General features: G+C 48.8%; 1 protein-coding gene across 1 annotated transcript in view; it reads left to right on the top strand.

The window, feature by feature from the left end:
- The window catches only part of wwox (WW domain containing oxidoreductase), a 209,013-nt gene that overhangs the window by 58,483 nt on the left and 138,780 nt on the right, over nucleotides 1-11,750 (top strand). Inside the window, exons 6-7 of the mRNA XM_056282296.1 lie at nucleotides 3,520-3,608; nucleotides 9,401-9,586. Coding sequence (XP_056138271.1) covers nucleotides 3,520-3,608; nucleotides 9,401-9,586 — 275 coding nt within the window. The remainder of the gene's footprint in view (nucleotides 1-3,519; nucleotides 3,609-9,400; nucleotides 9,587-11,750) is intronic.

Here is an 11,750-nt window from a genome sequence, read left to right as displayed (position 1 = left end):
GATGGTGGTGGTGGTGGTGGTGGTGAGGTTGCGGTTTGGGGGGTTGGGTGATGGGTTGAAGCTATTGGTGTGCAAGGTTGAGGGATTCGATGCCCACACTGTCTTCGTGGCGACCTTGGCATTCTCCACCCTTGCTCTGCGGCTCTTCTGTGGACCCCCACGGTCAGCGAGGCAGACCCGTGTAGTTTACATGTTTCAAGCCGCGAGGGGTATTTACGCGCACAGTTCGTCAAGAAAATTACTGTTAGCCGTCTCATAGTTGGACGGAGTGGCAGGGTTGTGTGTGGCTGGGGGGGCAGTGAGCTCCGTCACCCTGAGCCGAGCCTGGTGGTGGTGTTGCACACTCAGCGATTACTCCAGAGTTAACCCAGAGAGGCTTCGCTGCCTCTCACTTTTCCTTCGCCCTTGAAGAGACCAGGAGTTGTCAGGTCCCTCATAAAAACCCTGAACGATTGCGTCCGTGCGCTCTCCCTCTCCCTTTTTTCTCTCTCTTTTTTCCTTCCTCTCCTTCCAAAACCTGGCCATCTGTCTAATTGTTCACCTCCATCGCTTTAATGCTTTTTACATGCTTTTTCCCCCCTCTTTCCAGGCAATAAAGTTTATTTTCTTCGCAAGACTTCAATCTGCAGGGGGAGGGCAGGAAGGCAGGCTGCTCACCTCTTTCTGCTGGATTTGCTCCAGTGCCCCCTCTCCACAACCACCTTCAGCACCCCCTGCTCTCCTCCCCCCAATCTCCATTACTCCATCCCTGCTTACCTCCTTCTTTCTGGTCTCCAGAGAGGAGGGGGGTACTTTCCCACGTAGCGCTGTGAAGGTGCTTCCTCTTGGCCGACCCCTGCTCTCATCGTCTCCGCTGGTCGCACGCACATGGACAGACCCCGCGCAGCGGCGTACCCTGTCAAGGCCTTTCGTACCGAACGAGCATTTACGATGGCTCTCGCTATCTCACCTGCTTGTGAAGGAAATTCTTCAGACCACTCGATTAATTTTTTTCACAGATGAATTCAGTTCTGCGTTTAACAGGAATAACTGGGGCCGTTTTGGAGAGAATTGTTTCTGTAAACGCTGCTCACGCCCCTCTAAAGCCCTGTGAGATGGCCAGCGATCGTCTCATATAGCCCGGGTTCTCCTACATCCCACTTTTGTAAATTAGTGTGCGTTTGCACGTTTATCCATGTGAGTTAATGTGTAGATATAATGTGTGTGTGTGTGTGTGTGGGTGTGTGTGTGTAAAAGTGAGTAAGTTCAAATGTGTACTCCATAGAGAAGTCGTTAAATTAGCCCATCTTCTCCTCTCAGCTGTGATTACTGCTGTGTGTAGATCATATAAAGCAGGTACCCTGTAATCATACCTATGATAGCCACAATCAGCCCTTTAATGCTGCGTAATAGCATCCATATAATGGTACAGAGTGGCATCAAGAGAATAATCCAGCCATACATAATGGTGCCGTAGCATGGTTTTACCCTTGAGTCACAACATTGCATTTATTGTGTGTGTGTGCGTGTGTGCTTGCACATGCATGTGTGTGCGTGTGTGCATGAATGCGCAAATACACCCGGGGCAGTTAAGGCGTTTGTAAAATGCCTGAAGAATCACATTTCCATGGAAAGGTGCTCTTAACCCTTTCTTGTTTTCGTTGTGCTCGCTGCTGCGTGGGGTGTCCGTGCTGAGAGTGTCATGTGCAGTTAGCTCTGGGGAGATGGGCGTACGGAGGGAAGAGGCTCCCATATGAGGCCTGCGGGAACGCCGTCAGATCTGGGGGGGGAAAGCCTGACAGGGGGGCAATGATGCGTTGGGTGGCAAGTGGAACGCTGAATGCTCTTTGGGGGTGTAATGTGAGCTGACAGTGTTCCTCGGGGACAGGACGGAAGTAGATTGGGGTGTTGGGAATAACCGGTGTTCCTGATCCCAGGAGCCAGCCTGGAAACCCAGGAACAAAGTCTCTCTGTTTCTGTCTCTGTCTCTCACTCTCTCTTTCCTTCTCTTCCTCGCTCTCATACCCTTTTGTCTGCCTCTGTCTCGTACCTCTCAGATGCATGAGGGATGAGTCTAATGGACCGTCGCCTCAGCGGAACATGCCGTACCCGGGTTCATGCTCCATACGCTCAGGCTAACACATGCTAAAGTCCCCTGTGTGCTCATATGTCATTTGGAGCCGGAACGTAGCATGTCTGCCGGTAGTGCTTGTGCTGATCGAGACAGAAAACGGCGAGGGGGAAGACGCGTCCACACAGACACAGAAAAGGAAAGAGAGGTAGAGCGACAGACACACACACAGACAGACAAAGGGAGAGAGCCGGAGCTGATGCACCTGGTCACAGATGAGTTGATAGGGTCATGCATTGTTATTAAAGAGTCATGTCGCCTTCGGTCCACCCACACCTCCGTTTAGCCCCTTTCCCCTGCAGCCCACCATCACAGGGGGCAGTAGTGGGTGATGAATATTCAGCCCGTCATCTCTCTGTGTGTAAACTCAGCTATGCATGCACTTCCTCAGTCATTTATCTTTTGCTGTGATTCTTCTATTCTTTCCCTGTCTCCAAACATATGGTATAAGATGAGCCACACACACACACACACAGGAGCTTAGAAGCTTTCTGAGGAATTTTTCGCAAGTAACTGTAAACGCTTCCAGTTTGGGAAAATGGTGGCTTGAATTCACATTTGCGATGGCCTCACCCAGTACCGTTGGTGCAGTGTCTTTTTGTCCATGTCTGCGTCTAAGTTTTTATTTTCGTTTGTTGGCTGGGAGAGCTGGCACTGGGCAGGGCAGGCTAGGCTAATTGCTAGCCCATGCAGACCGGCAGTTCCAACAGTCACCCTGGCTGGCGTTTGTTCCCTTGGACAGTGATTTTATTTTAGTTTTCTTGGTTTGGACATGTGTGTTAGTTTGAATATGTGTGTTCTTATGGTTTTTGGATGTGTTTTTGTCTTTGTGTTGCACTACTGTAGGTTGGGGGAAACGGCATTTTGTTTCATTTCATGTACGCAAGTTCATGAGGTGAAATGACAGTGTTCCTGATTCCTGACCAGAGGTGTAAAAACCAGGTCCAGAAAGTAAAAGTCCAAACCATGAATTTGCTCCACTCATGCACTACACCAGCAGATTCCAGTCAACACCACTCCTCAACTAGGTAGGGAAAACTAGCTAATGAAATCAGCTAGTTTAGTAACATGGTTTGAGCAAATACACCGTTTGGACATTTACTTTCTGGACCTGGTTTTTACTACTCTGTTCCTGACCACGGCACCACTGCGCTCATGCTGGTACTAGTGGGGTGCGTTCCTGGAGCAGCCCTCTTGTTTGTACTGCAGGCTCTTGCGTTGTGCTTTTGTATGCAGAATGAAACGGCACATGGACCAGACCAAACCATCCCAGCCAGGTGCTCTGTGTGCATGTATGCACCAGTTGTCTGTGTAAATGATATTTGCTGCCATCGGTGATGTTGTCCTGCTCATTGCCATTGGCTTTTTGTCTCGTGTAGTGAAAGTGTTTGTCTTGTCCCTCTCCACAGCACAAAGCCAGAGTGGAGGCTATGATGTGCAACCTCGCCTCTCTCCGCAGTGTCAGGGAGTTTGCAGAGTCTTTCAAGGCAAAGAAACTGTAAGTATATATTTTACCTCCTTCTTATCACCTATGGGACCTTCCGTGTCCCCCCTCCCTTCCCAGGGAGCCCCTCTGTGTTTTTTTACTCCTAAACAGAAATCTCAGGTTCAGCAGAAGATCTGGGGCATCATTGTCTCTTCTGAAAGTGCCTGACCAAGACTGGGGTGGGGTGGGAGTGGGATGGGAGTGGGGGGGGGGGTTAGTGTCAGAAGTCAAGGAAAAGTATACAGTGTTACCCCTGTTTTTACCTCCCTCAGTGCAGCCATTGTGATGGATCTGTGACCTCTGACCCTTAACAGGGATTTACTCAACTAGACAGCAGCAGATTCAGTTATTGGTCTATGAAGTTATTCCAATGTTTCCATGACCACACCGTGTCGGACCTTGTCCATATGGACACCATATGGACAAGGTCCCAGGAGTATGTATGTGTGCGTACTTGGCTGTGTTTGTTTGACATTGGTCGAACAGACCAACTTTGGAGCACTTATTTTTGGGTGGTCAGCTTTTCTGGCAAGTGTCGTGTGTCTCTCTAGCTGGTCACTCTGTTACTATTTCAGGGGTCATCTTTCCTGTCATCCCTACTGCTCCTCCACTCGCAGCTCTGCTCATGTGCTGTGTGTGTCTTTGTGTGTGTCTTTGTGTATGTTGGTGTCAGGGGAGACCCTTGGGGTGAGGCAGGGCAGTCATTGCCTGTGGCAGCCCTGGGGCAGGGTATGACCATCCAGGACACGTGTCTTGGGCCTTCAGCCAAGCCTCATGGTGGTTTCCCTCTCTAACCCCCCTGTCTTCCTCCCATCTCCTCCTCCATTCACACTCACCACTGAACTCACGTCACCCGGCCCACTGACACACACTCGGTGAGATACCTAACCCCCTGTTTAATCCACTCTCTCCTGCAACCATTTTTATTTCTGTTTTCTTAGCATCTCCTGTAGTCATTTGTACCTCTGTCTTTTTTTCTTCTTCTTCTATCCCTCTCTCTGTGTCTCACTGTTTGTCTGTCCCTCTCCCTCTCTCTCTGCCTCAGTATTTTGGCAAGGTTGTATTTCTTCATTAGCCATGCTGTTGGGAGGGGGGTGTAGGGGGAGTCCCGGGGGATGTCAGAGTACATTAATTCTCATCAGAAGGCGAGCAGAGCAGAGTGGAGGCTGGGAGCTCTGAGCTGTGAATGGCGCTGGGCAGCTGTCTGACTCTACCACCACTCTATTACTGCACGTATGTCTTCAGGCATAACACGCACATGCAGCGTGAGCATGCACACACACATGCAGAGATATGCACTTTTATGCATACACATGCATGTCTGAATCTAATGCACACACATACGAATGTATGCACAGACACACACGGGCAGATCTTTCTGTTTGCAATCACACACGTGGATTTGTAAACATAGCTACACTCCCGTGTACACACACACACACACACATACACACACAGTAATGTTTCCACAGCGTGTCATTGACAGGTGAAATGTAATCAGAGCTTTTTTTCTTCTTCTCCTCTCGTTTCTCACTCCCGTGCGTTTAAGTGCTTTAGTCAGTGGCTTTCACGCTGCTTTGTGTTCCATTGACCCCAATTCTGCTTTAATTGCCTGTCCTTTGAAATGAAATTACCTGGATATTGATATTGTTGAATGCGGTGCAATTCCATCGGGGTGTAATTGACGGAGAGTAGCGCTGACAGAACGCCCTTAATACAACTTCTGCTGAACCTTCTATAATTAACACATTCACTTCATTTTACCTGGTTTTGTTGCATTTATCCTGTTAGAGTTTCAGTTGTATTGCATGTAATAGGTGGTCCATGTAAATAACATGGATGCCATATCAACAGCAGGTTGCCGAATGCTAATGTGAATTATATAGTATGTCTCCGTTATGTGTGCGTGTGCTTGTTTGTAGTGTGTTAGCGTTTGGATCCATATGGGTTTGTGTGTCTTAATATATATTAATACACATGTATGTGTGTACCCATATGTGTGTTTGTGTTGGCACATGTGCGTGTGTGTTGTCAGGACCAGTTTTTTTGTAGCCAATAAAAGGCAGTGTTGATGGCCAGAGCTCTAAGTCCAGCTCACACAGGCAATATCTTCCTGCTGCCCCACATTATCACAGAGGTCAGGGGTCACACCCAAGGGGGTTATTTAAAGTAAATATATAAACTGATGTCTCCCCGTTTGGTAGTTAACACCCTCGTTTGACCGGCACTGAGACAGCACACTGTGCACAGTGGTGTGTGCAAGCCTAATGTGGAGAAAGGGAGCGCGGTGAGCAGCAACGGGCCTATTAAAGACATTCATTAGACCCGCGCTTATGAGAGAGGGACGAACTGGTGGGCAGTTGAATTAACAGGCCTTTTACATTACACGCAGGCTCACTGGAGGCCTATTTGGGCTTGGCCGGGGTGAGAGGTGGGGGGATCTCTCTGGCTGGATAACAGAGAAAAGTTGGTCGGATAGAGTTTTTGCTCTCAAATTTGTCGGGGTGGATTTTTGGACAGAACTCTTGTCTTCTCAGTGTAAGGTGATGGACTTGTGGTGGATGTGTAGGTTAAAGTAAGGTGATGGACTTGGGGTGGATGTGTAGGTCAGTGTATAGTCATGGACTTGTGGTGGATGTGTAGGTCAGTGTATAGTCATGGACTTGTGGTGGATGTGTAGGTCATTGTAAGGTCAGGGAATTGTGGTGGATGTGTAGGTCAGTGTAAGGCCAGGGACTTGTGGTGGATGTGTAGGTCAGTGTAAGGTCAGGGACTTGTGGTGGATGTGTAGGTTAGTGTAAGGTTATGGACTTGTGGTGGATGTGGAGGTTAGTGTAAGGTCATGGACTTGTGGTGGATGTGTAGGTCAGTGCAAGGTCATGGACTTGTGGTGGATGTGTAGGTCAGTGTAAGGTCAGGGACTTGTGGTGGATGTGTAGGTTAGTGTAAGATCACAGACTTGTGGTGGATGTGTAGGTCAGTGTAAGGTCACGGACTTGTGGTGGATGTGTAGGTTAGTGTAAGGTCATGGACTTGTGGTGGATGTGTAGGTTAGTGTAAGGTCATGGACTTGTGGTGGATGTGTAGGTCAGTGTAAGGTCATGGACTTGTGGTGGGTGTGTAGGTTAGTGTAAGGTCATGGACTTGTGGTGGGTGTGTAGGTTAGTGTAAGGTCATGGACTTGTGGTGGATGTGTAGGTCAGTGTGAGGTCATGGACTTGTGGTGGATGTGTAGGTCAGTGTAAGGTCATGGACTTGTGGTGGATGTGTAAGTTAGTGTAAGGTCATGGACTTGTGGTGGATGGGTAGGTAAGTGTAAGGTCATGGACTTGTGGTGGATGTGTAGGTCAGTGTAAGGTCATGGACTTGTGGTGGATGTGTAGGTCAGTGTGAGGTCATGGACTTGTGGTGGATGTGTAGGTTAGTGTAAGGTCAGGGACTTGTGGTGGATGTGTAGGTTAGTGTAAGGTTATGGACTTGTGGTGGATGTGTAGGTCAGTGTAAGGTCAGGGACTTGTGGTGGATGTGTAGGTCAGTGTAAGGTCACGGACTTGTGATGAATGTGTAGGTCAGTGTAAGGTCATGGACTTGTGGTGGGTGTGTAGGTCAGTGTAAGGTCATGGACTTCTGGTGGATGTGTAGGTCAGTGTAAGGTCATGGACTTGTGGTGGATGTGTAGGTTAGTGTAAGGTCATGGACTTGTGGTGGATGTGTAGGTCAGTGTAAGGTCACGGACTTGTGGTGGATGTGTAGGTTAGCGTAAAGTCACGGACTTGTGGTGGATGTATAGGTTAGTGTAAGGTGATCGACTTGTGGTGGATGTGTGGGTCAGTGTAAGGTCACGGACTTCTGGTGGATGTGTAGGTTAGCGTAAAGTCACGGACTTGTGGATGTGTAGGTTAGTGTAAGGTGATCGACTTGTGGTGGATGTGTAGGTTAGTTTAAGGTCATGGACTTGTGGATGTGGAGGTTAGTGTAAGGTCATGGACTTGTGGTGGATGTGTAGGTCCGTGTAAGGTCATGGACTTGTGGTGGATGTGTAGGTCAGTGTATAGTCATGGACTTGTGGTGGGTGTGTAGGTTAGTGTAAGGTCATGGACTTGTGGTGGATGTGTAGGTCAGTGTAAGGTCATGGACTTGTGGTGGGTGTGTAGGTTAGTGTAAGGTCATGGACTTGTGGTGGATGTGTAGGTCAGTGTAAGGTCATGGACTTGTGGTGGATGTGAAGGTCAGTGTAAGGTCATGGACTTGTGGTGGATGTGAAGGTCAGTGTAAGGTCATGGACTTGTGGTGGATGTGTAGGTCAGTGTAAGGTCATGGGCTTGTGGTGGATGTGAAGGTCAGTGTAAGGTCATGGACTTGTGGTGGATGTGTAAGTCAGGTTCAAGCAGCAGTTTAATTTGGGAAGTTTAGTTCGTAGGGCGTGCTCGCAATGTCATGGCGCAGTTTGCAGCCAGCAAATTAGGAACCGAGCCAAGAGGGTTTTCCTTGGGACTCACAACGTTGCCGAGCGTCATGCTGTGTTAGACAGAGGGACTACTGGGCAGCACAGAATCAGCCAGTTTTGTGTTATTATGCTTCTGTTCAAGGCGGAACGTGACATCACAACATTTTTTTTGTTTTTGTTGTGTAGCTTGTATCCTGTTTGGTTTAGCTGTAGGTCAAAGGGGACATAGTGCGCACACACACACACACACACACACACACACACACACACACACACACACACACACACACACACACACACACACACACACACACAGCCTCATAGCTGGTGTGCCTAACCTGTTCGAGGTTCTGGGTATGAATTTGAATATCTGACGGGGTGTTGTGTGGGTAATCTGCTGAGGCTGGCAGTCTGTAGTTGCTGTAAGTTGACTTGTGACTTGCTTTGTGCTCTTTAATGAACCTTGTGTGTTCGTAGGCCTGAAGGTGATCGTACAGTACACTCCTCTGTAATAGCATGGGATGGCTCATTATAGCAAGGCATAACAATTCACACATTAATTTTCCAGCATCCAGTTTTTAATTAATCCAGTAGGCAGTCTTAAACACAGGGTACACAAATTGCCTTCGGCCTCATAATTAATTCTAATGGAAGAAATTAAAAATTGGTGGGGTGTGTTTGGATTGTTGGGCTGTGTTACTGTGGTTTCGAGCTCGCTGGAGCAACACTGTCACCGACAAGGATCTGTCCCGCCCCCCTGACCAATCCAACAGTCTCCATCCTCGTGAGCAAGACGTTTGTGCTATGTACCTGTCGTTGTGCTAAAGCGTGTGCTTCACCGTTGGCTCCTGAATGACTTCAGTTACCGCTCATGATTTACCATGTAGCGACTTCCTCTCTGCAGCCCGAGTCTGTGTGCTGTTGAAGTTAGATGGTAGCTTCCACATGCGGCCCCCTCCCTGTCCAGACAGACCGTCTGTGCTTCTCGGTGTTAAAAGGAGTTTTAGCGTACAATCGCTGTCCAATGTGTTGCTTCCCTTGGCATCTGGCCAGCTGTGTTGGGTAAGGGGGCTGAGGGGGCATTGCAGTGGAAACCGCCTCATCATATCAGTATTACTACTGGTCAGGTCCACTGCAGAGACAACATAAGGGGACAGGACATCCTGCCTCCTTTGTCTGCTGCCCACGTTTTCTATCATTTTCCCCTGTTAAACTCTTTCTTTTTGTCTCGCCTCACCTCTTCCCCGGCCTGTGATGTCATGTTATTTACTAATGCCATATTCTGCATGTTTCGGTTTCAGCAATAATCAGTAAATACTAACTGACTTTTGACCCGCTGCTGTTGCTCCCTTTGCAGGCCTTTGCACATCCTGGTGTGTAACGCAGCGGTGTGCACTCAGCCCTGGCGCCTGACGGAGGACGGCCTGGAGTCTACTTTCCAGATCTGCCACCTAGGTCACTTCCTGCTGGTTCAGTGTCTATGGGATGTTCTGTGTCGCTCAGCACCGGCCCGTGTCGTGGTGGTGTCGTCGGAGTCACACAGGTATGGGCAGGAAAATGCTGTGCGACACCTTGCCTTCCCTACAGACTGTCGTTAGTCTTGATTGTTCTCTTGAGCGAGAGAGAGAGAGAGAGAGAGAGAGAGAGAGAGAGAGAGAGAGAGAGAGAAGACAGTAGAGTCAAGTGGTCCTGCATGATCACCTACTAAATAAGAGAGAGAGCGTCAGGAATCGGGAACAATTTATTGTCATTTCTTACATGTACTTGCAAACACAAAGAAACGAAATTTCGTTTCTCCCAGCCCACAGCAGTGCAACACAAAAAATGCACATCCAAAACTTCCCAAAAACGACACCACCAAAAACATACAAAAACCGAGATATCAAAGCAACAAAACAAAACAAAAACACAAACAGTTAACAACACAGTCCACTCAGGGCAGCGCAGTCCAAAAAAATTCCTCTGTCCACAGAACAAACTCCAGTCAGGATGACTGTCGTAACCGCCGGTCCGCATGGGTAGCAGTTAGCTTAGCCTGCCCCGCTTCCACAGCCTGTCAGATCGCCCTCAGTGTTTCCTCTCCAGGCACAGCTCCAGGCAGGGGCCGTGGTCCCTGGGCCCATCGGACGAAGCAGACCAGGCTCCCCCAGCCGATCGATCTCTCCTAGCCCGACACCTTCGACACACTTCCCCCGCACTCCACACGACGACGCAGACACAGACAAAAACACCGCACAGTCGACGCTAGGCGAGGCCACCGCCAGACCGCCTCGGTGTTTCCTCTCAGGTACAGCTGTAGAAAGGGCCATAAGCTCTCTCAGCCGATCCAACGCCAGCTCTCCCAGCCATTAAATAAAAACAATTGACGAACAAAATAAAAAACTTCACACAAAGACACAAACTTAGATGCAGATGTGGACAAAGACACTGCATAGTCGACACTGGGTGAAGCCGCCGCAAACGCGAGTTCACGCCGCCATCTTCCCACTGTACCCATGCAATGCAGGGTATAGTAAAACATCATAGGCCCGTGTCATGTAATGAAGGCTTTATGTAAAGCAGATTACAGTGCCATGACGCCATCTGTGTTTCACTCAGATAGCCCCAGTAGCAGCCAACCCCACTCACCACACCCTCCCACTTTCACAAAACCACAGCGACAACCTTAGATACTATCACACAATCCCGGTTTAAAACTCTTTATTTCTTCCAGCACGTGTGCCGCTCCAGTCATGTGGTGACAGCCGCTACGTCGGCTAGTTTTTTCCTCTTCAGACTGATGGATCCGACTTGGTGCATGTTGTCAAACATGACAGTCGCTGAAAACTCATTTCTGCCGTATGCTGTCAGTGTGCATGAAACCTATACTCAACATGATGGATGAACTTACCAACTAAAATTTCCTTTCATCAATTTTCTGCTCATCTCTCTCTCTCGCTCTCTCTCTTTGACCCCCTGACTCAGCACCGTCTCCACGATATATTGTTTTTACTGTCTTCCTTTTGTTGAGCAACATTTCCCCGTTTCCCTGCCATGCGGTAGACAGGCATGTCGCCGGTGCTGTGCCATTTCCTTGAACCCTGGGCCGTGTGTATCGGAGGCAGCGAGTGCGTTTATGGAGGACATTGATCCTGGCTTCAGTCAGTCAGATGGCCGATCAGAGTGATTGATTGGAGCGGAGCGACCTGAGACGGGGAGAACGTAAGCAGAGTTATTCTAGCCGATCAAACGGCAGCGTTATTACTGGGGCCTGTGAGTTACGTTACACAGACTGCCATGCATGAGAGGACAGGCACAGCGGAGGGGATAGCTTGACACTCATATTCACTGAGGGTCACAACACTTACAGCATATTACATGCTGCAGGAGAAGGGAGAGGTGGGGAGAGCAGACAAAAAAAAGAAAAGAAAAAAAAGCACATAGTAAGAAAACAGCAGATGTCATGAAGTGAGTATCGACAACATGTGATTGATGAAGACTTGCTTTCAGTGTGAGTTCATTTTCCTCAAGTTGTTGTTATGATAGCATAACTTTTTTCAGACTGCTATATAAATCAATCTCCCTCTCGCCCTTTTTGGGGTGGTGTGTGTCTTCCTCAAGCTCGGACCTCTGCCAGAGGCCTGGGCGTTTGAGGGTTCTGCGCAGTATCTTAGCTGTTCCTAGAACAGCACTCTTCTGGACAGAGACCTCAGATGTTGTTCCTGGAA

The sequence above is a fragment of the Lampris incognitus genome, chromosome 6 (assembly GCF_029633865.1).
Source record: "Lampris incognitus isolate fLamInc1 chromosome 6, fLamInc1.hap2, whole genome shotgun sequence".
Taxonomy (NCBI): Eukaryota; Metazoa; Chordata; class Actinopteri; order Lampriformes; family Lampridae; genus Lampris; species Lampris incognitus.
This window is presented reverse-complemented; position numbering and strand designations above follow the sequence as displayed.